Below are 26,936 nucleotides of genomic sequence, written 5' to 3' on the forward strand. Positions count from 1 at the left end.
ATTATTTTTCTAGCGGATGAAGACGCCTGCAAGCATCTGAGTCTGCCTAGAGCAAGCCAAGCCAAGCCAGTCCAGACTGGCTCGGAGTCTGCGTTGCATCGTTTTTCCTCCGAGCTTGGACCTTGGGACTTTGGGCGTGGTAGTTGCCTCCTAAGCCGCCTCTCCGCTAATAACGTATCAAAGTCCGGCGGCATTTCTATCCTTTATATTTCTTTGCTGCTGATTTTGCCATTTGCCATTTGCGATAATGACTTCTTCGGTTCATAGTACCAATAATATTATGCCAACTAAGTACCTAACTGGGCTGGTCCAAGGGTAGGTACATGGGTACGTATGAATGGGGGGGGTTTTTTTTTGTCCACGGCACGGCTCTCCAGAGAAAGAAAAAAAAAAAACCTGTGTGGACAATGGAAATCCCTTGGATAAGGCAAACTACCTAAAACTTGCAACTCACGCACGTTAGCTTATGTAGGATGTAGGTAGGCTAAGTAGGCAAGGTAGGCCTACCTGACAGCCCTGGCTACTTAGCAGTCTACCTAGGTAGTAACCTTGAAGGTAGGTAGGTCATGGATGTAAGGTGGATTTATGTACCTAGCATAGGTATGTACGACCTAGGTAGTACGCCTGTAAGTACCTTATGTATTGTACCTTTGTCGTCTATTGGTCAAATTAGACTTTGTCGTATCGTACATATGTACATATCGTACATACAATACCTACATACATACCCACCTAACCTAACTTCCTACCTTACATATTACATATTACGGAATACACACAGTGCACTATGGCTGTATCGTTGTAAAGTATTGCTGTATTGCTGTAGCGCTGTATCTGTATCTGTATCTGTGTCTGTATGGTAAGAGCATGCGTATTTGCTGCATCGCACTTACTACCATTTCTTAATTTGAACACAGTCAGTCTTCTGCCAGCCTTCTTTTTGTCCTTTTTTGTCTCCCTCCTACCTTCCTACTTATCCATCCTTCCCCCTTCCTTCGTTGTTTCTCCCGACCTACCTTCCCCTGGAGATAGACCCAAAGTACATCCAGGTAGGCCCGTGAACGCATCGGATCGGATGTTGGTTCTTAGCTCTTAGCATCTAAATAAAACCCCTCCATATCTCAATCTCCATCTTTAAACCACCTCTTGCCGTGTCGGCGACCTATCTTCTCACCATCTTCCTGCCTAACTATATCCTATTATCAATTTGCCGTCAATACCTAGGATCGAATATTCTCCATTTCCGCCCCTAAGTATTTTGATATTTAAGCATTGTCAAAGGCAAGCGTTTGCAAGTCCAGTACTTATTTACACAGCTCTTTGCCCGGTTAGTTAGCGTTTGGGGGAGGAAGACGTAAGTCTTCATAGGTAGCAGATCACAAGGACCTGAAGACCTAAAGACCTGACGCAAGTTCGACTTCTCTGTCACTTGGCAACAGTGTTATTTTTTACCGACAACGACTCAGGTAGATAATCGAACGGTCCGAGAAAACAAACTCGTCACAGGCACGATATCCCGCACCATATTTTCTACTTTCACATAAACCATCAGTCCTTGTCTATGCCGTCATCGCCGTCTCCCCACGTACCTTGCGAAAAGTGTCAAGTAGGCAGGATCTTCTGGTTGGCACAGTATTAGTCCTTTTGGGACCGTGTGGAAAGGAAAAGAAAACACTTCAATATCGTCGGCTGTTCCAACTGTGCCGACTTTAACCCCTGGTGATCTTACTTATATCCGCATCCCGAGGCCATCAGCCCTGGTTATCTATTCCACCGACCCCTCCGTCTATCGTCCGGTTCCCATCCGTCCCACTCTCTCCACCAAAGACATCAAGGCAACCACACGTCTGTAATCGTAAGGATATAGGAACGGGAGTGACGGTCTCTTTAAAACTAAGGCCGCCACTCTCCTAAAGAAGAAAAAAAAATAATAATAGCATGGACCCTTCAACAATGGATTTCATGATGCACCCCCCGGAGCATTCTAATCCGTCCTCATCGTCGGCGAACGTGGACCACGCAGCTCGCTCTGCATGTCCGGCCTTACGGGCTGCTGCTGCTGAGCACAACCAACATCCACCACCGATGTTTCCGTCTCGACCTAATTACTACTTCGACCCGGTGCACAACAACCCTCACTTTTGGCAAACTCTGCCCCCACCCCATGCCCGATGGAACACTGATCCTCTCTACCAACCTTCTCCGCCTATTTTACCGCTGACTACTGGCCAAATGAACCAGCCGCCATATCAATCAAACGGGCCCAACTTATACAACCCACATAGTAACCCACATCAATTCCGTTACCGGGCGCCGTTGCTCAGTTTGCAGCGGATTGGAGGCACGGCTCCTATTCAACATAGTCAGGGAGGTTTCTCAGGTTCTAATCAAGGTCAACAACCTCAGGGTGGAATTGCGGGCGAAACAGGACACAACGCCTCAGTGCATGGTTCAAGGACAACCTTGCCATCCCTCACCTCTATGCCTCCTACAACTGCAAGCCAAAACTTGCAAACAACATTTCCCCAAACTTCACACCCCGCTCAGCAGTCGAGTCAGCACAATCTTCATTTTACTCGTCATAGTATGCCATCGCCTTTTACGACTTCCGACGTAACTACTCCTTCGGGTGGGCAGACTGACTACGGATCCTCCAACTCAGGTACGCTACTAATATTTCTTGATAACGTTTGCTCCTATATTAAAGTTATTCTAACCATGATTCTGCCGTTAGCCTCATCTTCGCCTCACCGCCAAGCACCTGGTGGTCCTCGAACCAGCGATATGTCAAACGAGACAGCAAGCTCCGAGCCGCGTCGGGCTAGTGCGACCCGAAACAGACGGGCTGTCCCGCGATTGCCATCTGAGTCGGGCTGGTCTAGCGATGACGACTCGGAACCCGATGCGGCTACGTTTTCCTTTTTGGAGGCTGCCGTCAACAATTCACCCGGTTTAGACAACGCATCCGATGATCGTTTGAGAGCGCACCAACTTATTAGGGGGGCAATGTCAAATAAGAGAGTCGCCTCTAAGAAGGCAATCACTTCACTTGAGAGTGTGGCAATTTCGAATTTACCGGAAAATGAGAGGAGTGAGTTTTAATGCCGAGCCTATCGTCGAGTAATTCTAGCTAATGGTACTTAGCCTGCGTGATCTGCTATAACGACTATGGAGCCGAGACTCCCGAAGGCATCAGTGAAAACCCGCTGCGGCTGCCAAAGTGCAAACACGTCTTTGGAGACCATTGCATCAAGAAGTGGTTTGAAGAATCAGACAGCTGCCCCTACTGTAGGGATAAAGTCCCATCGGAACCTCAATATCGAAACGCGATGAATGCTCATAACGTCTATCGATTCCTACGCCAGCACCACCAGGTGGCGATGCAGATGCAGATGCAGAACCGGAACGCCCGAGAGCACGAACGTAGCGAGTCAGATTCGCTCGGGCGACCTGCCGAAACTACGCTGGGTGGTTTAGCAGCTTTAGCTTCGAGGTATTTGTACTTTACTATGATATTATGCCCCTATACTAACACGTGATATAGCCCGTTCCCAGACCTCGAGTATTCTGCATTAAGTGGTGCTTCGGCTAGAAGACAAGATAATCCGTCGATGTATAATTCTCGAACACCAGCTTGGCATGTCGATTTCGGGGATCGTCACTCTCCGCTTCCGTTTAGCGAGGCTAGCGACGGCAGACGTAGAGTGCGTCCTCGCCACGGGAGCTTGAGAGGATTTCCTTCCGGACGGCCGCATTTCGCATCAAACGGTGCCGCCCCAGCTCAGGTTCGTAATTCTTAGCTTACATTCCTCGAAGCCTTGTGGGAGGAAGTAAAAGTTTACTAACAATTCGCTGCAGCAGTACACCTGGCTTAGCAGACCGAATGCGAACCATTCACACAATCGCCAGCATTCTGCATCCTCGTCGAACACGACTACCCGGCCGACATTTGATGCTAGTGTTCCTTCTTTCCAGTTCCCGCCGCAGATGGGAGGAGCACCGTCTGAGCCGTACCTGAATCCATTAATTATCGCAGGATCTGGTAGCAACGGGGAAGAGTATCCTACACTACCCCATATGCGCTCACAGCATGCCTCGCCCATGTCCCCGACATATGCAGGCCCAGAGGTCTATATGTCTAATGCTGACGAGGCTATCTACGGAGGGGGTATTTCCCACCAGCAGTCATAGGGACACGCGATGGAAAACCCGGGCCTAAATCCTCCTCCTGGATTACAGCCTACCTTTCACTATCACAGAAACCCGATGTCAATGCCTCTACATATGACGCGAGCAACACGGGGTTCTCGGTATCTACCGCAAAGTAATAGACTGGGACGAATTGTGCGTTCCGATAACAGGCGATAGGGGGAGCAATAATCTGGCGCTTCTAAGTTGTTATTTCTTTTTTTCATTCGTGCATGCGACGTCTTATGGAGCAGGTAATCCACATAGAGATCTGCATCGATTTTCTTTATTTTCCGCACACGGCATCTCGATGGTTTGGCACGATTCGTAGGTTGATTTGAGGATTTCGCGGGGGCAGTTATTTCACCGACACTTCTTCTACTCAACTCCGGAGACATATTTTGCTAGGCGTTAGGGGAGGCGAGGTTTTAGGGGCCGGATAGGGCGGCTATAAGTTTTACGCACGATACGCAGATCAGGTTCACCATGATATTTTCTTCCCATTCAGCACGGACGGCTTCGATTTCAGTGGGCCGCCGGATTTGACGACAGGCATGAAATTCACTTCTAGGAGACGGTTATTAGACTGGGAAGTCTCCTCCCCCGAAACAAAAACTTGATAGGGATTTCTATTCGGCCTCAAGGCGATATGGCTTCTTCATGAATGCATATATTTGACTCCCCGTCCCGAACCAGATTTGCGGTGAAGGGTTAACCATACTCATTAATTCAGATAGCCAAATAGGCTCTAATTGAGCGACGTGCTTTGATAACTTGCGATGTCTTGATGCGTTTATGTAATGTAATGACTTGTTGCTGTATTCAAAAGTAAACCCTTAAAGGGATATAAAAGCTCATGAGCTTACGAGAGTTTGATTATATTCTTCAAACTGCTACTTATCATTGTACACTATCTAACCTAGGCAGCTGTCCAAAACTATCGCTTTGTATAACTAATAACTCATTGAAAATGAATCCAAATATGTTGGCTTAACCTAAGTAGATGATACACGGGATGAATGCTGATTTTGTGATCGTAGCTCATATCCCAGCCCAAGTAATCCTACCGTTGTTTAGAAGCTTCCAGCAAAACGCAAAACTTCCCACTTCCGTCTAGTTAACTAACTAGCCAAATCCTTTACTTTAGATTCAAAGGCCGAGTAAAACAACGAAAGTGGCAAAAATATGACGATGGTAGTAGAGATCCGCCATCATAGCTTCGCGCTACTACTAGACGCAGCCTTCCGCCTCTCCTTCTCTTTCCTCACTAGCTCCCACGCAAACTCGCCGAGCGGTCGTAGAGCAGCGGCATGTCGACGAGCATCGGCACTGCTGGCCTGACGCGTAGCGACACGCGCCGCGATGCCCTGGCAGATGGCCGCGAGCCGGAATACGCTGAACGCGCAAGCCCAAGCTACTTCGTCGGGCCGCGGATCCCAGCCCGCGGCTGCCGCATACCAGGACAGCACCGTAGCGGGCGTGGGAAGGCCGGGCGTGGCGCCGGGGAGGAAGCCTGCGTTGGTTATAGCCGCTATAGCCTCGGTCTGGCTCGGAACCCCGTCTTTCGAAGGCGACGACGGGGCGAAAGACGGCAACTGCGATAGCGAAACTAGGTAGAACGGATTGAGCAAGTTCGCCAGGTCCGACAGCGGGTGGCCAATGGTGCTCATCTCCCAGTCCAGAATGCCCGCGACGCGCGGCTCCGCGGGCGCAAACACCAGGTTGTCGATCTTGTAGTCGCCGTGCACAAGCGTAGCCCTGTCGCGCGGGCGCAGCGCCTCGTCGCCGAAAAAGGCGACCAGCGCGTCCATGTGGGGGATCGGGCCGACGGGCTCTGCGGTGTCGACGTCGCGGGTGCGGGCCTGGACGTCGCAGATGTGCTTCCAGGTGGCCAGCTGGCGCGCGTAGAAGCCGGCTTTCGGGCCGAAGGCGCCCAGGCCGACGGCGTCGGGGTCGACGCTGTGCAGGGCGGCTAGGCTTTCGACGGCGGCGCGCCAGAGGGCCTCGCGCTCGGCGGGGGTCTGGGCGTGGGGCGGCGGGATGGACGGGTCGTGGACGATGCGGCCGTCGACGAAGGACATGATGTAGAAGGGGGTGCCGAGGACTTTGGGGTCCTCGCAGAGGGCGTAGGCGCGGGGGACGGGGACGGGGGTGTGCTGGAGGGCGGCGATGACGCGGTGCTCGCGCTCGACTTTGTGGGCGGCTTGCGAGAGGAGCTTGCCGGCGGGTTTTTTGCGCAGGACGTAGCGGGTTTTGTCGGGGGAGGTGAGTTGGTAGGTTGGGTTGGATTGGCCGAAGCCGAACTGGGATGGTGTTTAGCTGGAGGATCTATTATCATTTATGTATATAGTATTGTATATAGGATTGTATAGGATTGTCTAGGTTAACGAACCTGCTTCACGTCCAGCGGCAGCTTGATCTCGGGTACATTCTGAGCGATGTAGCGTTCCAACGCCGCCGTGTCGATCGGATGCCGTACTTGGCCTGCCATGGTCGATTTTCCTCGTGCTCCTCCTAGCTGAACGGGAAGTAGACGAAAGGGAAAGGGAAAGGGAGATGCTGGGTCTGTGCTGTCTGTCTATCTACTCAATTACAATTTACCACATCGTAGTGTAGTGGTGTAATAATAGTATATAGTAAGAGCAGCAAATCAAGAATAATTAACTAGGTTACAAGAAACAAAACCCATCACATCACATCTTATCGGTAATGAAAAGTAAATAAGATAATCGGTAAATTACCCAAGCTCCAACCCGCCAAACCAAAACGAGGAATTGACGTCGCAGGATACCGAGGTAAGCTACGAACCCGGCAGGCGGTAACGGGTGGACCCCACTTAACCCTCCCATCCTATTGCTGAGTTCTTGCGGGGGAGGGGTAGCTTAGTAGCACAAGGAGCTCTAGTCTCCTGCCAAGATACCCTCGGCCAGGCTAGCGTATGCGGGAGGGTTCGAAAGGGATGATATCATTGGTTCGGACTCTTAAGTGTTTGCACGCGGTATAAATTGAAAGTTGTAGTTTGTACATACATACATACATAGGACATACATGACCTAGGTACATCCAACGTCTACAAAGTACCTAACATGCTCAAGCCTGCTTAAACCAGAAACCAGATAACAAAGTTTGGTGCTTTCTATTTTTATAAAATAAGTAGTTATGTATACTACATGTAACTAGACACTACCTATATATAGGTAGATATACCTAATGCTATACCTAATGCTATACCTAATGCATCGTCCAACTCTATCACGATACATGTACGAAAGCCCGTTTCTTAACGTTCTGAGCTCCGGTGCCGTCGTCCCAGTTCTCGTCCACGTAGTCTTTAATTCCCTTATCCTGAATCTGCATCCCCGCAATTTTGAGCGCTGCTATGTTGTAGCCCATCTCGTCCTTTTGTCTCTGGAGGGCCTTCCGCAGGTTTGATCTTATCCCGTCTAGCATCACTCGCATGGTCCTGCTGGCTACTATTTGACGGTGATGTGTCTTTAGCATGAAGAACAAGATCCTACACGTCAGGGGAATATTCATAGACCTCATAGCGAAGAGGTTAAGGAAAGTGAAAAGTATAGGGACTGAGGCGAACGGAAGAACGAGGAGCGCATCGTTCAGCGCGGATGCTGCCGGTCTCTGGAGGACCTTCATAACGTATTCTTCAGCACTAATTCCGCCATGGGCCATAAACATCGGGTCGCGCTGCGGCGGCGCAATATTCGGGTTTGACCCTTTGGTCTCTTCCCATTCCCGCATGACGTGCAAATCAGCCATGCCGAGCTCTAATGCCTCCACGATTCGTTCGCCGTGGTTCAACGTTTCTGACGTTTGCTTTGTCGCGGCCCCAATCTCTCCGTTATCCCCCTCTGCATCTAGATCTTGCTCTAGGGATTTCGTTAACGTGCTCTCATACAGCTCCTCGATCTCCTTTTCTCTCTCTTCCTCGAGGAATATCTGCTCATCTGTTTCTTCCCAGGTTCGAATGCTCTTGTCGTGGCTGGCACTGACGATGAAAGGAGGTTCGCTGCTTTGGCTAATTGCTAGAGCCCATATTTCTCCGTAGTGACCATCGAGCCGCTGTATTTGCTCAAACTTATCGCCATCCCAGTATTTTATCGTTCGGTCTTTACTAGCGCTAAAGAAGTGGTGACCATTGCCTTCGCGGTTGTTCGGCAGGAATTTGACCTGTAGAATACTGTCCTGGTGTCCCAACAATGCTTTGTGGCAATCACCGAAATCAAGACCCCATATCCTGATGTTCTTATCCGCTGAACATGTAACAATCAGCTTGCTATCGTATGAGATATCCATATCTAGGACCGGTAACTTGTGTCCGTAGAGGTTGAGATATAATTTGAGGGAGTCTACGAAGAACACCTTCACTGTACTATCCAGTAGAGCAACAGCCAGGAGCCTCGCATCTGGTGAAAACTTGAGGCTTAGGATGTCATCCGAAACCTTTAATGTCCGCGAATGTGATAACTTCAAACGCGATGTAGTCCGAGTCGTTCCCAGGACTTCCTCTTGCACTACTTGGACCTTCCAGAACTTGACCGACTTGTCCGCGCTTCCGGATACGATTGACCTACCGTCCGGATGAACTTGTAAGGACCAAATCGCGCCTTCGTGTGCAGTAACGCTATCCAGCAAAGTACCTGTAGCCACTTCAAATAGTTCAATGTCGCCGCCTTTCGTACCAATGACGACAAGCTTGTCTCCGGGTAAGAACGCACAACATAGAGCATACCCGCACTCCAAGGTTTTGCCACATTTCTGCGTCAGCATCGACCAGATCTTGAGACCTCCGTTGGACGCCGAGGCGAGCCATTTGTCGTCGGAGCTAAGAGCCAGCGATCGTATATCCGCTCGATGGCCAGGAATCTCAATGGATAAAGCTCTCTCGTAATCGGGGATGTCTTCCTGCTTTGACTTTTTACTCTTCTCTTTCAGAGGCATATTAAACATTTCCAGCTGGTTATTTGTTGTACCGACTAACAATTGGAGCTTCTTCTTGCCATGGATATCAGCCCAATCGACAGACTTCACTTTTCCACCCGTCCGAATGATAAGGTGCTGAGCAAAAGCATCATTAATGTCGGCACTGCTAACATCCTCGTCCTGGTCATCCTCGTCATCTGGTTGGGCGTCGCCGTTTGTACTGCTCCCCTTCTTCTGTGCAAGCTTCTCCCTTCTTCTCTTCTTCTTTCTCGCTAGGCTCTTCTTAATCTCGGCTTCGGTACGTATCCTCCATATCTCGACAGATTTCTCTGAACCGTGTACGGCGAAGTAGTCCCGACGGGGGTGGAATACAACCTCGGTTGCTTTGTCTTTCCCGTGTCGAAATAAGGTCCCTCGGTCTCGCAGATATTGTGTGTTGGCAGGAATATCGACTTGCTGCCTCGATGCGGCGAGCAAAGTAGCGTCGAGAGCCCAGACCTTTAGTTCACCAGAATTGCCAGCAGTTATACATCCGCTATATTCTGGAGAAAGTCCCAATGCCCAGCACTCGCCATTGGTTTGCGCTATGTGCGTTTCAATGCAGTGCCTCGACCCCAAATCCCAGAGCTTAATCAACGCATCTTTTCCAGTAGTAAGTAGGAAGCCTTCGGAAGAAGAGTCGCCTGCACCATCGAGAACCATGGCCTCAGAATCTTCTCCTTCCTGCACTTCCTCTTGCGGTTCCACAAACTGCAGTCCTGTTATCTGGTCCTTATGCCCTCGTAGCTTGAACTGGCCGACCTCTGCGACCAGATCCCAGATGATAACATTGGTGTCTTTCGAACCGCTCGCGAGTCGGACGCCGGATCGATCGAACGCTAGGACTGTGACGGACGAACGATGTCCATTGAAGGTGATAAAGGGACTCGGGTCTTTGCTCCTCCATAATCGGACGCTGCCATCCTCGTAGCCGGCAGCGAATAGGTCTTCATTGATCTGACTTTGGGCAATGGCAGTCACCTGAGCGGAGCATTTCTCGTCTCTCCATCGTTCAACAACATCTCCTGTCTTAATATCCCAGCATAGGAGCTCTTCGTTCGCGGCGACAAGCGCTTGGCCAGCACCGGTACTGGAGCGGTTCTGCTGGGTCCAAAGGATGTTCGATGTGCTGGAGGTTACAACGCCGAACGACTTTGAATACTCATACTTCCTATTATTGGATAGTTATTAGCGCAATCTATATGCGATCATGCATCAATGGCCGGGTACTCACAAGTATGACTTGACCATGGTTGCGACGGAATTGGAGTTTGGAAGTTTTGACTTCTTCTGCTCGAGAAATTCAATCGCGGTAGCTTTTTTTCTCTGGAGACGCGCGATAAGATATTCTTATCGGAACTTCTTTTTCGATAAGAATATGGATAACGATAAAGGATAAGGGAGAATGACATGTCCACTATAGTCCTCGCTTTGCTACGTAATCGCGTAACTGCATACTAGGTACCTAAGCCCCACCAAGGCAGCATTGAATCTCATTGAACCTCGTTGAACCTTGTTGAACCTTTCCGTATTTCCATACATTCAGCTTCACGTCCCGATTCATACCACACAAACGTCAGGAAGCAAGCAGAAGAAGCCATTCCTTAGCCATCATGCTGCTTCTAGACTATCAGAATGTATTAATAGAGTCTATACTCAAAGAAAGACTATTTGGGTAAGTTTAAGAACCAAGTTTAATTATTATATCTCCCCCCTAGTCTAACCATATGATAATGTACTTAGAGCTCCTCCCGCCTCTATCGACCAGACCGTTTCCGACTTCGATGGCGTAATTTTCCACATCTCAACTCCCGAGGCTAAGACCAAGATATTGGTATCCATTCAAATCCGATGCTTTAGGGATCTCGTCAAGTACGGCGCCGAGCAGGTGCTCCAGCGCGAGTATGGCCCCTATGTCGTAGCACCCGAGACCGGCTACGATTTCTCGGTCCAGGTCGACTTAGAGAACCTACCGGAAGAAAAGGGTAATTGCATAATACAATATAGTCTTGCCTAGTTTGGGTTATATTAACGGACTTTGCAGAGACACGAGAAGAGTTGGTCAGCAAGATCTCCTTGCTGAAGCGGAACGCAATGGCTGCCCCTTTCGAGCATGCATACGCCGAACACTACAAGTTAAAGGAAGCTGCTTCGAAGTACACATCGGAAGAAGCACCCCAAGGTGTTCGAGAAGGCGGTGAGGTTATGGCTATCCACTACCGTGACGAGGAAGCTATCTACGTCAAGGCAAGCCACGATCGTGTAACGGTTATCTTCAGCACCATCTTCCGCGAGGAGACAGACAGGGTATTTGGGAAGGTTTTCATTCAAGAATTCGTCGACGCCCGAAGGAGAGCCATCCAAAATGCACCCCAAGTTCTGTTTAGGAATGATCCGCCCCTAGAATTGCAAGGGGTTCCTGGCGTGCAAGCAACTGAAGGTAACGAAGTTGGATATGTCACATTTGGTATGTTCTATATTGCAGGCTCTTCGAAGTTCCCTACTGACCTCGGTAGTTTTATTCCCACGACACCTGACGCCCCAGCGAATGCCCGATGTCATCTCTCACATTCAGACCTTCCGAGACTACTTCCACTATCATATTAAAGCCTCCAAGGTACGTGGATACTGGACCCAGCTATTCGTGGGATATTCTAATGAGATGACTAGGCATACATTCACTCCCGTATGAGAAGGCGAACAGCAGACTTCCTGCAAGGTACGGTTGTATTCGTCATCATGAGGGGTTTAGATACTAACCATCAGTACAGTACTCCGAAGAGCCCGGCCCGAGAACGAAGAAAAGGAGAGGAAGACAGCAAGTGGAAGAACATTCAAGGTTCAGGCTTAGAGAAATTGTCTAGAACAGGATTTCATAGGGCGTGGCGATGATATGTGAGCCTATATCCTTATGTACGCGACGTTGACGACCAATACCACAATCAATTAACAAGTTGATAATATATCCATCTGTGCTTGCGTATCATGTCCGATTCTACGGTTTGGAGGTTAATAGACATAAGATAGCGACAGTGGCGAGCTCTAAAATGATTGTTCATTCGGTGTACTAAGTTGTAAGCATATCGAGTTTTATCGGCCTAATAGGAAGATGAATATACGCCTGCGGTTTCTCTCACTTTCGATATACTCATAAGACACGACTACAGGATATAAGATGATAGAAGATAAAAATTAAAGGTAAAGTGGAGATTATTGTTATTCTCAATGTCTAACTATAAGCTATTCTAAGATAAGGAGACCTGTGTCCCTTTGTCTACCCCAAATAGAGGCACTAGATAAGTAGGTACCTAATATATTTGAGCGAGGGATGTAATACCGCGTTGTACTGTACTGTAAACACAATCCTCACGCGCCAGCGCGTTCAACGATGAAATATTACAATCATGTAACTTCCCTCTTAGACGTCATATACATATCAGCATCCCCCCCCCCCCCCCTCTCGCAGTTCATTTAGTGAAACAGGTACATTGTCCAACTCCCCAGTGCTCGGACCATGACTTGATGACTTTATTCATTATCACATTGCAATCTGTAGCACAGCTGGTGTAGTAAGGGAGACGCGCTTGCCAAATGAGAGAGGCCATCAAGACTATAGCTATTATGAGCCCGCAGTTGATATACTTCACTATAGTCATTATTCTCTCCGCGGATAGCATTTTGTCGCTGTTGATCTTTGGTTCGGGCGGGACGGTGTGTGGTTCGAGGGGTCTAAGTTGTGGGGGGTATTTTGAAGCTTCTTATTAGGTATGTTGGTAAGGGCTAGTGGATGATGATGATGATGATGCAGTGAAAGGAGCCAGTCATTGAGTAGGCTGTATAGGTATATATATACGTGTGCGTGTGGGTAGGTAAGTTATAGCGTTTACTTGCTAGAAGATACACGAGCAGGCGTTGGTCTTTCTACTAAGTTCAAGAAATTTTTATATTGCAAGGCATTTAGGCCACAAGAAGACTATTGGTTTATACGAAGGTATATCCTACCTCCTTCGAGGCGTATAGGAGTAACTGTTTATAAGCGATTTCTATTACAGTATACCTACCCTCGACCTAAACTACCTAATTACTTGTAATCCGAGATCATCATGAGATGAGCGTAACTCTCCTGTTTCTTCTTCTTTAGGAACTCCTCGACAGGGTCGATTTTCTCCATTGTTTCTTCAGGGTCATTGTCAACACTATCCGACTCTACGGTGGCCGCCTTCTCTGGTACCACTAGAGAAGGTTCCTGCTTCTTCTCGGATTCCAAGCCAGCCTCATCCATATGCAATACACACTGGTCGTAACTTTCGGTCAACTGCTTCTTTAGGTCCGCTATCAGTGACTTTGCCCTGCTAAGTCGGTTATCAAGGCTTGTCTTCTTGTCATGACAAAGTGAGCAAAGACGAGGAACTTTGAAGTTGCTCCATCCATGTGTCTCTACAACGTCGCATGATCCCGAAGTTAGCCCTGACTCGTGGTCCCGCCGCACCTCGCAGACTTTCAGGGGAGAGGGGTCAATGGCAGTGTGGTTGCACTGATAGATAATTTTCCGATGATGACACATCTTCCGATGAAAATACTAGAGTTACTAATTACGAGCAAGAGTTCTAGTGGAGATGATCATTCGCTAAGGATTATCTATGCTTTAGTTATCGTATAGCTTAGAAAACAACTATTTAGTATAGGCCGGGAGCTATTATATGTTTCTCAGTTGACAATGGGATTGTAAGGGCTATTTTTCTTTCATACTACTTAGTTCTGTAACAATGGGTTCTTGTCCTATTAATTTGTCTTGGGCTTCAATATAGCATGCCGTGCATTGTCTTGTCCAAAGCAGTTTAGGAGGATGTTAAAATTACCTAGCTTATAACCCCCTTTATGCCATCCTCGGTCTTTAAGGGGCAATCGGCATGAAATCATACAAAGGTGTTCACACGTAAATCCAATGTATGCGAGTGCACGTGTTGGATGTTTTTTTTTAAATTTATATCATATAAGCTCTCAATAAAACTTATCTGATTCTGCTCATCGGAGTATTTACCACACGATTTACTTTGTCTTTCATGATACGCTGTATAACCTCTGCTTCAACTCGAAAACAGCATCACTGGCCTGCCTATTACCCTGATTCAGAAATGATACTGAAGATAGCAAGTAGAAAAGTCAATGATGGTGAATATATATATTCATCGAAAGAGAAATATCCTATTCCTGAAAAGCAATCGCCAAACTGGTATATTCCCGCGCTGACAATCCAAACCGGGAAACAAACTCGACCAAGATAATGATAATAAATGTAAGCCCCGTAAAAACTCCCAGCTTCAATGACAGAAGTTCGAAATCTCTTATATCAATGTCTCCCTCCTACCCCCTACTTGATCCATTCCTTGCCTATGTAACTACCTACGCACTAGGATCTTGATAGTACCCAAAGTAGCTCCGGCTCCGCACATCCCTCCACATATCATTCACCAGCGCGTCCTGATCATCGTCGCTATCATCGCCGTGGACAAAAGCCGCATCGAGCTCCTGAAGATCCTCTAGGATCGGCGAGAGATACTGCGCCACGTAGCACCGCTCGGTGCGCGAGTATCTGTAGACACACGACGGCGGGACCCAGGACCTCTTCGCAGCAGCGCACGCTCCTACTCGATGCCGCCGCGAGATCCGGAACACGAACCCGGCCTGTCGGTGCCAGGCGTTGGCGTGGACCGCGAACTCGTTCTTCAGCGCGTCCCGCACCTTCTTGAGGTCGGCCCTGGTGCCCCCGGGAGCCGGCAGCGTGATTTGGAACATGGGGCCGCGCGACATGGAATGTGGCACCATCAAAGGTACGCCGGTGACATCGTCGGCCCTTACTGGGTACATGTCGAATTTGACCTTTGGCTGCTCTTGCAGGTACAGCTGTTCCCGGACGATGCGTCCTACGATGCCTACAAGTGGCCTGAATATGTCGGCCATCCGCTGGTAGAGCTCTTGTTCTGTCCAGAACGACACTGTCTCGGGCCGCTCATCCAGGTTCACCGGGGCCATTGGTCCGATTTGTCGGTGTCCGGTCCTTGGCGCAGCGGGATAGTTAGCGAATGGGCTTCCGGAGGCGTGGTGCTGGAGGTACATAAATGGGTTGGGGTCCGCGGATCCAGAGTGTTGGGGGGTTAGTACTACCCTGGGAGATCGAAACGGGGGAGCCGGGGGAGCATTTGGCGCCCTGGGAGGTACTGCCTGTTGATTCCAAGTTGAGCGAGATCTCGGATTGTGGCATCCTGGAGACGGACCCGGGTAAGGCTGTCGGCTCGAGCTAGCGTTAGGGTAGTATGGTATAGCCGGTAGTGCTGTTTGGGTATGGTTTGACTGATAAGGGTACGGAGGCGGAGCATAAGATGGAGGCGTAGTGTAAGGTGGAGGCGGAGGGTATGGCGGAGGCGGCCCGGGAGGTGGGTATCCTCGGTTCTGTTGGATATTAGCAGCGTAAGGTGTGCTATACCCGCCGTAATACGTTCTATGCACGTCGGGTATGCTTCCTCTGTCGAACCTCTCTCGAAGCGCCTCTCGCTCAGTCCCGTTAGGGACTATTGACTCAGTGGTACCGGAACTCATGATACTTCTAAGCCAGGTAAGGAAGGTTTCGAGTAAATGCTGCTAGTAACATTCTTTTGGGATGGTTGGAAGAGGGATGATGAGAGCCATGGTCATGTTTAAGTATGCTGGCTACCTACCTAGCAGATGCCCCAAGAGCTTCCGGGAGATGTGCTGGGAACTCTTGGTTGACGAAGGGCTGACGAAGGATTGACAAAGGGTTTGTAGTCGCCATCATCAAACACGCTGCTAATGTATGATACGTGAATCATCACCAACAAGACCGCATGTGTGTGTAAGGTTGTCATTGAGCTACGGTCATGATGATACCACGACGAAGAGAAAGTACAGTAATTTGTACAACTGCTGCTTACAGTATGGCCGCGATCATGTAACAAAGTTTCGAATGGATATCTAAGAGAGATTATCGACGATTGAAGGACATATGTGTCTAGACTGAGTCAAGCTTGTATCAGATGAGCTCTTGCCTGTCATCGAGCCACTCATGTGCTAGGTCATATCTCAGATCCAAAAGGTTGGGATGGCTCCTTGGCTTTTCTTAGTCTTTGTCTTCACCTAGTCACCCCTTAAGCACGCCCTACTCTCGGGTATATTCAGAGTTACCTATCTAGTATTTTACAGACTACGACTATTTCCTAGGAAGATGAATTGTTGCCAGATCATTTTCAAGTAAACACTGAAAACTTCGTGAAAGATATTAATTAAATTAATTAAATACGATTCAATATGATTCAATATCAATTACATATTCTCATATTTGTCTAACTACAATAGCATTTGTTTTGTAACTTCTAACTGGCTCTTCTCGGAGGCTTAAACAGAGTCCTGCTTAGGAATAAAATACTCAATTATTTACCTAGGTTAGCTATCTGTTAAGAAGCGAAACACGGAAGAACCAGCAGATGGATGCTCTATAGAAGAAACTGGGAAGTCGAAGACGTAAATAGCACGCAATACTAATAAAACTATCTTAGATTCCATCTGAGAAGCAAACCACAGAAGCCAAACCCATTTCTATAATATAATTTTAGATGAAATTAACATGAATTAAGGTAAATTGATAGGCATATACGAGTCGGATTATTTCGAAACCCAAGTTTCCCGCTATAGCAATCCTAAGGGTTTCTCCACGATCACTTACCATCCAATCCAACACACAGCCCAGAGTTGTGCCCTAGCGTAATAGGATAGGTATGCCATACTATAGTTGTAGATTTTCTATCCGCCTTCCATAGTCCAATTGCCCTTGCTTTAAGGACATGGGATCATTGATTTCCTCAGTTAGGCCGTTGTTTATGGTATAAGGGATTTAACCTGGACTCACCTTCTAGCGACCTGACCAACGTTTCTTAAAGGAGGCAGAGCAAAATTGCTATACTTGAACTAGAACCATAAAAAAAGGCATTACACACCTTACTTAGCCTAGGGATAGGAGGAGATTAACAGATATGGAAATTTTATATCGACATGTTTGCTGGATAAGAGGTCTAAGGAAATGCTAAACAAAAGAGTTGCGACTGTGTCTCGAATAAGTGTGATAGCGGGAAGGCATCGTGTATTTACGAGGTAGTGTCATTTTACGATAATAGATACCGAATCATCGTTTATATCAGGTAAAGTAAAAAAGGAAAGAAGACAAGGTGCGAAGTAGGACGTGTCGAGTCATATTTTCAAAATATTTATTTACCCCTGGATCGAACGACGGGTGTTGGATAGCATGTGTGGTATAAATGCGCAAATATTTGCGACAGGAGTGTCATTACTTCTCACCAAACATATCAAATAATAGGAACTAAGAGGCTATGATCGCAAATTTTTTTTTAATTCATTCGTTCTCTCAACTAAGGACAAACTTGTCATCCGGTATATCTTTATAATTTGAAGTCCACGCAAGACTACTCGTCGTACCCTGATCCCGGACATGGGACACCTCTTTCCCTATCCTCCGAAGCGTCTTCAACAGCGACGAGTCTTCTTTATCCGAGACCACGAACCCCATATCAACAGCGAGCAGACACTCTAGATCAGTCGTTGAATCGCCAAAGTAGACCGACGGTTTCCCGACCAGCCCCTCGGCTTCAAGCACGGCTTTCATGGCATCGAGCTTATCATGCGAGTTCGTCAAATTCCTCAGCTCCCCACGACGACCAGCATCAGCACCCTCCGAGTTCAGTATAGGGGGCCCGACAACCGACCCGTCTTCGCGCACATCGTTCGCGATGACCTTGACGCCGGACAGCTCGCCGCACGCGCCCTCGATAAACGCGGAACTCCAGTTCACAGAGAGAACCCAGACGCGCCAGCCCTGCCTCAGCCTCGCCTGAACGAACCGAGTAAACCCACACCGGAGCGTAATCGTGCCCTTGCCAACTAAGTCCCGGCCAGCCTCGCGGAAAACAGTCGGACTGATCCCCCTAAAGAGGCGACAGTCGTTAATGCGGCCAAGCGAGCGCGTCTCAACCGTCTTCATATGCCGCAAAAACTCCACCTCCTGAGCGGGCAAACTGCGCGCGTGCGGCTGGGGATGGTACCCGTCCACGTGAGCGCTGTGGTCGTCGACGTAAGCGTTGACGACGGCATCCCACTCCTTCTGCAGGTCCTGGCCCTCGTCTGCCCTGACGCGCAGAGCGAAGTTGGCAAGTTCGCCTACGGTGTCTTTCACCGTGATCGTGCCATCGAAGTCTAGAAATATGCTCATTATGAAGTAGGTACCTATATGTAGGTATGAATGTGTACAAGGTACACGAATGGGGATGATGGAGAGTGGGGAAAAGGAGAAAAGGGGGTCGATGTTATTTCGGCTTTGGTTGGTTGGCTGGAGTTAGGTAATATAATTGTGGAGATACCTAATGTACATAGTAAGTCGGGAGTGGAGTGGACATCATCTCTTACGAGGAGTACGGAAGTACATGGAGTCTTGAAAAGGGGTCTTATATTTAATATTAATTTGACGTAAGATAGCTTGACCAGGTGAATTCATTACCAGGTTCAAGTGCGTGCTAAGAAATAATAGAGCAATTCATTTAGTATGAATATGTCAAGCGAGTCAATATTTGCTAAAGCTGGCTCATAACAATGTTTAAAAAAAAACCAAACTATCAAAAACACTGGAAACATATTGTCGTTTCGCATATCGATCAATGTACAAACATGTCGCCTTCTCTCTAAGCTTTGCGAAGTCCATTCCGCAGCAGTAATGGATTTCATGTAGTCTGAACTTGCGCAGACTCTGACCACTAAACCTCAGTCCTAATTGTGCGATGCCGAGGGTATCATTTATGGTACAAGGTCCCTATTATGTATCATAACCGTAAAAGACGCCGTAACTCCTTTTCCCTGCCGTATGGCCTTTAGTCACTCGTGTTTCCCGATGGAGCTCTCTCCCGTGCTCCGATTATGGAAGAACATCCTCCATCTCCGCGTCAGACTCCGATTCGTCCTCTTCGGGAGCGGTATCAGGTGCGGCACCGTTGGCTTCGAGGACATTCAGTCCTCCCTTGTGGTCTGAATTCAGTTCCCAGTGATTGGCAAAACGTCCGGTCTTGTGGAGGATCGCCACCTCCTCCAAGTTCTCTCGTAGCCAAGCCTCCGGCTGGTTTAGTGCTTGTTTGAAAGCTTTCATAGACCAGTAGTTGAATTGTTCGAAGCACCTGAAGATACGATCGCGCAGCTCGCTCTTTGGTAAACGAGCAGCCTTTTCTTCCTTCTGCTTCTTGGCTCCCTTCTTGGCATCAGGACCAGTGCGCTGAAAATGTTAGCGCATTGGAGGGGTTGGAGGTTAACGTCGAGAGAAGACTTACAACAAAGTTGCTAAATTTATCGTTGGAAACATGCGCGCCAGCTTGGATAAGACCGGTAGGTCTTGCGGTAGAGGTAAGCGTGGTGGTGGCCTTCGGTTTCATCGCATCATTATTTCTTATGCTGAGCCAATGCTTAGTCTCTTCTGTCCAAGTCGGTCGACAGTTCAGCTCGTGGCGGAATCGACCAGCAAGAACCGTTTTCTCTGCATCCAATTAGTGTTCTGAGGCGGGAACTAAATGCCGAGGTAGGTGGAAATGCGTCACTGACTGGGAATAGCCTTCCTGTAATAGGGTTGAAATCGGGCTTTGCGGCCACGCTTTTCGCCCTCTGGCTGTGCGTTCTGCTGGGGACGCTCTTGCTGGGGACGCTCTGGCTTCGGACGTAGGTATGAAGGAATATCGCTATTGGCTCCTTGAGCCTTCGATTTGTAGCCAGGAAGATCTTGCTCAGTGAATAGGAATGTATTGGTAAGGCTCATGTCCTTAACCTCCAGATTGTATTCTTTGGGGATCTGCTGATGGGGCGCAAGTTTGTGGTCCAACAAGACAGCTATACGTGGCTATGACGGGATTAGCTGGGGTTTATAAGCGTTTCGGAATGATGAGTGTTAATTCACCTTTGATTCTCCATTTGGACCAACCTCTGACCACTGGCGTAGAGTACCGATTCTGATTTCGTCATTGTCATCCATGTTCGCCCAGGCATCGTAAAGATATTTTGGTACGTGGGTCAAGTAAACCGACCCGTCTTGCATATCGCTCGGGTCGTAGAACTCAAGATCTCCGGCGTCTTCGTAGATGTCATCTTCCGACATAGCTCCGGGGGAAGGGCCAACATCATCAGCTTCAGACTTGATGCTAGGCTCAGGCTTGATACCCTGCTCGGCCTTGACTCTGGGTGCAGCCATGCTGGCGGCTGTATCCAATTGTATGCTGTAATAATTTCGATTTATATTGCTCCGGAAATGTGGTGTGTGGATGCGATGCGGTGAAACAGTTGGATGTTGATGTTGAAAGGTCTAAAGGGTCGAGCGCGCGGCTCGTGTCAAGGCTAAAAGAAGCTTAATGATGTAGTAGTCATGTAAATCAGCCACCACTGCAAGCAGTTCTGCTTGAGTGGGTCTTCAAAGGGCCTTAGATAATAGGTTGGGTGGTAAGGTTGATAGGTTGGCCTTAGGTAATCATACAGGAGTTCGAAATTGAATGTACAGCTAGCAGGTGCCTATGATGTACCACCTACGTAGGTGCCTTCTAGATCCGATGTTCTGATTAGATAAGGTTAATGTGCCCCACCTAACCCGTTACTTTCCACCAAAGCGCCCGAAACCTTCCTTGCGCCGCAATTCACGTCTTAGACATCACACAATCAAAAAACATCACGATAGTCTTGTTAGGTTACAAGACGCCAGTTCAATGTTTGCTTTCCTCCCTTATTCACAAGCATATACATCATAAATTTCCCTCTAGATTCATTGACCGTAATTCTATTACCGCGCCTAACCAGAATCACTGCCAGCGTTGTTCATGCATTCCGGCTTTGTTCATTGCGACTGCGGAACTCCACCCTAACCGATTTCTCTCCCCTTCTTGCCACTAAGCAAGGAAGTCGCGCTCTAGATAAACATTACATTATTACACTGCATATCATTCCACCTATCTGACAACTTTTCCATCTTGAAGCATATTTCCTTACTCACGATCGACGAGGCATTTTCTCTAACTTCTAGTACCCGACTTGCGTCTCATCACTTAGTCGCAAACATGTCAACACCCGAAGATCAAGAGCTGATGGCCAAGATCAGCAAATTAGCTGGTATGTTTACCATGGCACCTAAGTTCTAAGTGTATTTTACTCATTCAAAACCAGGTCAGATTAATCGCCACAAAGCCCAGCGCGATGGCGTGAATTCGGGTATGAAAACTTATTTGATCGCGCCAATTATTTGGTATTATTAGAGACGCTAATATACCGAAGATCCTAACCCCCCTTCCCGAGCATCCCATTATCGTGCTGCCCCGTATCCTCGTGGAGGATATCGTGGCGGACGTGGCAGACCCCTCCCGACCTATCGCAACAAGACTCTGGTTCTCAATGGACAATCTCGATCTGCAGCCGATAGTAATGATACCACCAACGAGGCTTCCGATCCTGCGTCTCCGTCGTGGGTCACGAAGACCGACCGTCATATGCAGCTGATCAACACTTCTGTATACGAGAAAGAATCGCAGCAACGCGCCAGTGCCATAGAGCAGACTCATCGTCAGAAACAGTTTCAAAGGAACAACCGCGAGAAGGCTGTTTTTATGAACAGTGTGCTTCAGAGGGGTGCTAATGGTAAACCCGTTGGGCTTCCTAGCGCATCCACACCAGCTTCCCAATACGAGGTCGTGCTGGATGGCATTCTCTTTCGAGTTGTGCAACAAGGTAGCAAGCTTGTGAAAGCACCCGGTGAGCATTTTCCCCGTATAGATATGCAGGTGCGGCGTTTAATAGCTAACGATTAATCATTAGACGACGTAAACCCCCCTTCGGCTACTCCCAAAGTGACATCAATCGGTGGTGTCAAATTTCATCGTACTAAGCACGGCAATCTTGTGAGACACGGTGTCGTAAAAGCTCAGCGGTATGTATTCTCAAGTAGATATGAATCTCTTGCTAACGCAACGCTGTCGGTAGGTTTGCTGGCGGAGTCAAGAAGGTCAACGAGCAGTGCAAGACCTTTTCATGGACCGGTATCGTCTTCCTTCATACTACGAAAAAGCCCATCTCGCGATTCGTGGAGACCTGCGGCGTGGTAAGACCCCCAGTAGAGATACTAACAATTTGTCGTAGGATCATGCCCGAAAGGCCCTGGATGTCGGTATATCCACGATGCTTCCAAGACGGCTATCTGCCGAGAGTATCTTTTAAAGGGTAAATGTCTACAAGGTGACGCTTGTGACCTTTCACATGACATTACAGAGGAGAGAACCCCTCTCTGCGTGCATTTCGCCAAGGGCAATTGCCACAACACCTCGTGCTCATATATCCATGCGGCACACTCCCCAACAGACCCCGTATGCCGATCCTTTGGAATTTATGGATACTGCGAGAAAGGAGCGCAATGTCCTGACCGCCATGTATTCGAATGTCCTGACTTTAGCAACACCGGTGTATGTAAGCTCAAGGGTTGTAAGCGGCTTCACATCGAAAGGGCTAGTGTCCTTCGAAAAGCAAACAACCGCGCATCTTCTGAGGATACAGATGTATCTAGCGACGACGATGACGCTACAGCAGACAGCGATGACATCGACTCTGATGAGGTTGAAGAGTTTATCAAAAACGATGGCGAAGAGGACCTCGATTTTGTCCAGCAAAGGGATTACATTGGATTTTAACAAGCCTCGTCGGTTTCTTACTAACTATCTAGGCATTGAAGATATGGCTCGTTTGGACAAAGCCTATATTGCCAAAGGCGATGTACTAGGTACCTTTCTTAGAATCGGTTTCTGGCTCCTCAGCTAGCATCTAGACGGCACATATCACGGCCGTTCGTTGGCGTTTGAAGGTTGCCTTATTCGTACAACAGTTCGTGATACCCATTGCGATGCGTTTCGCCTTAGGCGACCGTTAGGAGTTGATACCCTGAGTGGAAGAAAAAAGAAAGAACGAAAGATAGTCAATTACAATAGAAAATAAATATATTGTATAATCACGATGGCATCTTGAGAGTGATTAAGAGTGATTAAAGAGTACCTATTTAATTGTTTTCACATGCGAATTCTAGACCCTTCATGATAGCCTATAAGATTTGGCTATGGGGCTTGAATAGGTAGGTCATAATTAGAGCCTTGTGCTCTATAATTAGGTACCTAATACTACCTCCTATGGTACAATATGTACTTGGAAGTTAGGAGGTACATAACCCCGCCAATAACTTAACGCTGCAAGGCGAAGGGGCTCTATGAAAATATGAAACTATAGGTACCTCGGACTACCAAAACTTGGAACATAGCACAACCTTACCTAGGCACAAGGATTGAAACAAAGACGCAGTTTCCCTTTGTTACTTGAAGGGCCAAAATAGGGGGAAATAGCATGTTTTATTCGTTTTACGGAATATTCAACGTCGGAAATCATAGCCCCCCTTTTTAAGGTTGCTCAAAGCTCGGCGCGTAAGCTGGGGCTGAATGAATTGGGCTAACAGTTTGAATAATGGAGGCCTATTAAAGAAGGAAATGACTGCCTTCAATTGGAATCGGGGTTCCATTAATTATTTTGTTTTCCAACTTCCGCAACTATATTCGTAGATTACAACTATTACAACTAGATCGCCGTGTTTATATATACCTATATAACTATACAACTTTTCTTTGGTCTAACTATACCCCTTAAGAAGAAGCAAAAGGAAAAGCAAAAGGAAAAGAAAGAAAAAGAAAAAACTAAAAGCGTTAAATCAGGTAAGCCATGGGGATACGCGATCTTATCAAAAAGAAAGATCAACTAGATGGTGGTGGTCAAGGCGGCGGCGTAGATCGCGAAACTTTAGATAGACTCGCCGGGCCCGAGTTTACCTTCATACGGTCCGACACGAGCACTCAAGAGATCATTCATCCTCCGAGTTACTCCAAGGCATATAACGGCAATAACAATTACCTAGCAGCCAAAGAGGCCGCGACGTCCCCTTCGAAGACGCGCCGTAGTCTTGACGTCTTCAGGCCGCGATCGCGGGGCAGCAGCACATCCTCGGTCCAGAACGACGGCTCCTCGCGCAACCAACCCAGCGGCCACCATCGCATAACACAGCGTCTGCACCTGTCTAAAGCTCCGCCTACGTCCGACTACGTGCCCGAAAATCTACCGCAAATCAACGTCTTGGCCGAAGTTGGATCGGGTGGCGGCCAAGGAGGAGTCGGAGGGGCGGGTATAGACAAGGACGCATACGAGGGACAATGGGAGAAGAGAGCGACGATACTAGCCGAAGCGAACGAGAGAGGGCAGCGCCGGAGCAGCAGATCGCCTGGTGTCGTGTCGCCGTCTCGGTCGCCATCTCCTTCGCCCTCGGCAGAATTGGCTGGATTGCGGCTGCGTGATGACGGAGGAAACGGAAACGGATACAAGACGGACGGCGTGGTCTCGTCAAAGGTGATAGACGACAACATTCAGGAAGCCATCCGATTGCACGAGGATGGGCAGCTCGACCAGTCTACGCAGCTGTTTGGACGTCTGGCCGATCCCCAGGGCGCGAATAACCCCCTAAGTCAGGTTCTTTACGGTCTTGCTCTAAGGTCAGTAGTTGGATCGCCACCATCGTCGTTTCATTGCTATTTATGGAATCATCGCACCGCACCGCACCGCACCGCATCGCATCGCATCTTATCGCGTCTCATGCGTGTCTCACTGGCACATGGCTACGTCTAGACCCATCTAGAGAATGCCCCTGATCTCTTTTCCTGTATTCTCGAAAGAGAAAGGGGGAGAGAGATTCACAGCTTCTGGGTAACTATGGGCAGCTAGGTAGATTACACAAGCGAATAGAGCGATGGTGGCAAAGTTGCTCACATACGAACACGAAGTACCACTACGGAAGAAGACAAGAGTACCTACGTTCGGAGAAGCTAACATCCTGCCTTGGTGCTTTGGCGGAACTTTAGGCACGGCTGGGGTTGCGATCCAGATCCCGAACGAGCTATCACCTACCTATCGGCGGCAGCGTCGAATGCGGCAGCGGTCGAGAGCATGGCGCTACAGGCGGGCCTAAAGAAAGGAGGTGCCGCTAAGGGAGAACTCGTCCTGGCTATCTTCGAATTGGCGAATTGCTTCCGCCACGGCTGGGGCATACCGCGAGATCCAGTCGCTGCTAAGCAGGTGGGCCACCAACCCCAACCCCATTACCGTTTCATTATTGAAGCATAACGGAGGTCAAGTGGGCAAGTGGGTGAGGAGTGCTAAGGAGAAGGGAGAACGACACCTTGTACCCACTGGCCAGACCTCGTCTCAAGTCCCGCTGTTTTGTCATGATGATCAAATCGACTAATGGTTACCGTCGGGCAGTACTACGAGACAGCGGCCAACCTTGGAGATACTGGTGAGTGGTTCGACGTCGTCGAAGGCAGGCAATGCCGTTGCCGTTGCCGTTGCTTGAACGGACTTGGTGATGGGATAGGCTGACAAGGGCATGTTCCTCGGTGTACGCAGATGCCATGAATGAAGTCGCCTGGTGCTATCTGGAGGGTTTCGGATGCAAGAAAGACAAGGTACGTTAGGCGCGAAGCTAGGTCTCCTCGCTGTCTATCTATTACCTCTCTTCGCTACGTATCACTTCCAAATCCGGCGCCTCACGTCTCTGCCCAAAGCTCACCACTACCACACCATGCGAGCGACAGCTAGGCATGATGAAGTGTCAGCCTCATGTGGCCTGGATTGTGGCTTGTCTGGTCAGCTCGTTCGCTTAGCTCCCGGGGTTAGAACAGGATGTCTTGTCTCCGAAGCAGTAGCGGCAAGCTAAAGCAGCCCTGCTGCTCGGTCCTAAATCACGATCCCGTCCCGTTGGGCAGCAATGAGGCTTGCTTCCAGCCGCAAATCAGAATCGCACACCCAGGGGCGACAGCTCTTGGAGTACCTAACTCGCCCTAACGTCCCGTTCCATCTGCGTATCTGCGTGCCTAAGGAGGGAAGGGAGAGAAAAATCACATGAGACTAACTGTATGCTTCCCCTTTAGTATGCTGCAGCAAGGTACTACCGTCTGGCGGAAGAGAACGGCAACAAGACGCTAGGAAATACATGGTAAGTGTCACATTTATTCTCCCATCTCGTAAGCTACTCGTATGACTAGTCTTTATTTTCTCTTGGCAAGACCTTTCTCCTCTGTCGTCTCGTCCCGTACGTCGGCGGCACAGCAAAACCTACGAGACCTACGAGACCTACGAGACCCCGGCCGTTGCGGGTGAGTGGTCTTCGGGGTAGACGATAGGCTGTCCGTCTTTCCGGACGTATTTGCAGGAGTTCGCCCTGTCTTTTTATTTTTTATTTTTCCCTTTTTCCCTTTTTCCCTTTTGACAACAAGGCTCCGAGCGGGTCTAGAACAAGGTTTCGCTTTTTTCCTCTTTTTGGGCTCGTCTCCATCAAAAGACGGCCGCGAAAACGGGTCGCCGAGTTGGGGTCTAAACGAATCAGAGCCTCATCTTTCACCGAATCCGGGAAATGTCGCTCTTCGTTTCCTCAATTCCATTCTTACCCTCGTATGGCGCTTGCTACCGTCCCACGTCCATATCCAATGTAAATGCCTCAGTTGCAGCGGAGCAGTCCGGTTTTGTTTACTCTGATCTACCCTGATCTGCCCCTAACTCTGCGCTGTCCTACACTCCGTCTCGCTTTGCCGAGCTTCTCCGAA

At 48.6% G+C, this 26,936-nt stretch overlaps 10 protein-coding genes across 10 annotated transcripts; 4 read left to right on the plus strand and 6 right to left on the minus strand.

Moving 5' to 3' along the window:
- Positions 1-1,517: 1,517 nt before the first annotated feature.
- Positions 1,518-4,222, plus strand: F4813DRAFT_264955 (uncharacterized protein). Its single transcript, XM_049240304.1, has 5 exons — positions 1,518-2,662; positions 2,735-3,091; positions 3,145-3,493; positions 3,545-3,785; positions 3,859-4,222. Exons 1-5 carry the CDS (start codon positions 1,939-1,941, stop codon positions 4,189-4,191), a joined length of 2,004 nt encoding a protein of 667 aa, XP_049102785.1. The 5' UTR covers positions 1,518-1,938; the 3' UTR covers positions 4,192-4,222.
- A 662-nt stretch (positions 4,223-4,884) lies between these two features.
- Positions 4,885-6,944, minus strand: F4813DRAFT_348455 (acyl-CoA dehydrogenase family member 11). The gene is made up of 2 exons (XM_049242080.1): positions 6,581-6,944; positions 4,885-6,491 (listed from the first exon to the last, which is right to left on the minus strand). The coding sequence occupies exons 1-2, from the start codon at positions 6,677-6,679 to the stop codon at positions 5,400-5,402; spliced, it is 1,191 nt and encodes a 396-aa protein (XP_049102786.1). The 5' UTR covers positions 6,680-6,944; the 3' UTR covers positions 4,885-5,399.
- Positions 6,945-7,319: 375 nt separating this feature from the next.
- On the minus strand, positions 7,320-10,521 carry F4813DRAFT_264976 (WD40 repeat-like protein). The gene is made up of 2 exons (XM_049240305.1): positions 10,400-10,521; positions 7,320-10,336 (listed from the first exon to the last, which is right to left on the minus strand). The coding sequence occupies exons 1-2, from the start codon at positions 10,414-10,416 to the stop codon at positions 7,441-7,443; spliced, it is 2,913 nt and encodes a 970-aa protein (XP_049102787.1). The 5' UTR covers positions 10,417-10,521; the 3' UTR covers positions 7,320-7,440.
- Positions 10,522-10,652: 131 nt separating this feature from the next.
- F4813DRAFT_348457 (P34-Arc-domain-containing protein) lies at positions 10,653-12,325 on the plus strand. Its single transcript, XM_049242081.1, has 6 exons — positions 10,653-10,840; positions 10,909-11,150; positions 11,210-11,632; positions 11,682-11,782; positions 11,836-11,884; positions 11,937-12,325. The coding sequence occupies exons 1-6, from the start codon at positions 10,779-10,781 to the stop codon at positions 12,014-12,016; spliced, it is 957 nt and encodes a 318-aa protein (XP_049102788.1). The 5' UTR covers positions 10,653-10,778; the 3' UTR covers positions 12,017-12,325.
- Positions 12,326-13,246: 921 nt separating this feature from the next.
- On the minus strand, positions 13,247-13,729 carry F4813DRAFT_386235 (uncharacterized protein; the record flags this gene model as incomplete). Its single annotated transcript, XM_049246386.1, has 1 exon — positions 13,247-13,729. One exon carries the CDS (start codon positions 13,727-13,729, stop codon positions 13,247-13,249), a length of 483 nt encoding a protein of 160 aa, XP_049102789.1.
- A 383-nt stretch (positions 13,730-14,112) lies between these two features.
- On the minus strand, positions 14,113-15,564 carry F4813DRAFT_348458 (uncharacterized protein). The gene has a single exon (XM_049242082.1). The coding sequence runs from the start codon at positions 15,280-15,282 to the stop codon at positions 14,569-14,571; it is 714 nt and encodes a 237-aa protein (XP_049102790.1). The 5' UTR covers positions 15,283-15,564; the 3' UTR covers positions 14,113-14,568.
- A 2,014-nt stretch (positions 15,565-17,578) lies between these two features.
- On the minus strand, positions 17,579-18,515 carry F4813DRAFT_264997 (HAD-like domain-containing protein). The gene has a single exon (XM_049240306.1). It carries the CDS (start codon positions 18,458-18,460, stop codon positions 17,600-17,602), a length of 861 nt encoding a protein of 286 aa, XP_049102791.1. The 5' UTR covers positions 18,461-18,515; the 3' UTR covers positions 17,579-17,599.
- Positions 18,516-18,689: 174 nt separating this feature from the next.
- Positions 18,690-20,712, minus strand: F4813DRAFT_348460 (transcription initiation factor IIF, beta subunit-domain-containing protein). Its single transcript, XM_049242083.1, has 4 exons — positions 20,180-20,712; positions 19,831-20,122; positions 19,563-19,765; positions 18,690-19,507 (listed from the first exon to the last, which is right to left on the minus strand). The coding sequence occupies exons 1-4, from the start codon at positions 20,468-20,470 to the stop codon at positions 19,157-19,159; spliced, it is 1,137 nt and encodes a 378-aa protein (XP_049102792.1). The 5' UTR covers positions 20,471-20,712; the 3' UTR covers positions 18,690-19,156.
- Positions 20,713-20,892: 180 nt separating this feature from the next.
- Positions 20,893-23,260, plus strand: F4813DRAFT_348463 (uncharacterized protein). Its single transcript, XM_049242084.1, has 6 exons — positions 20,893-21,375; positions 21,430-21,474; positions 21,538-22,011; positions 22,075-22,186; positions 22,240-22,295; positions 22,396-23,260. Exons 1-6 carry the CDS (start codon positions 21,324-21,326, stop codon positions 22,938-22,940), a joined length of 1,284 nt encoding a protein of 427 aa, XP_049102793.1. The 5' UTR covers positions 20,893-21,323; the 3' UTR covers positions 22,941-23,260.
- Positions 23,261-23,846: 586 nt separating this feature from the next.
- On the plus strand, positions 23,847-25,865 carry F4813DRAFT_265153 (HCP-like protein). The gene is made up of 3 exons (XM_049240309.1): positions 23,847-24,830; positions 25,197-25,410; positions 25,597-25,865. The coding sequence occupies exons 1-3, from the start codon at positions 24,010-24,012 to the stop codon at positions 25,711-25,713; spliced, it is 1,152 nt and encodes a 383-aa protein (XP_049102794.1). The 5' UTR covers positions 23,847-24,009; the 3' UTR covers positions 25,714-25,865.
- The last annotated feature ends 1,071 nt before the right edge of the window (positions 25,866-26,936 follow it).

This window comes from Daldinia decipiens, assembly GCF_022478715.1.
Source record: "Daldinia decipiens strain CBS 113046 unplaced genomic scaffold F4813scaffold_5, whole genome shotgun sequence".
Lineage (NCBI taxonomy): Eukaryota > Fungi > Ascomycota > Sordariomycetes > Xylariales > Hypoxylaceae > Daldinia > Daldinia decipiens.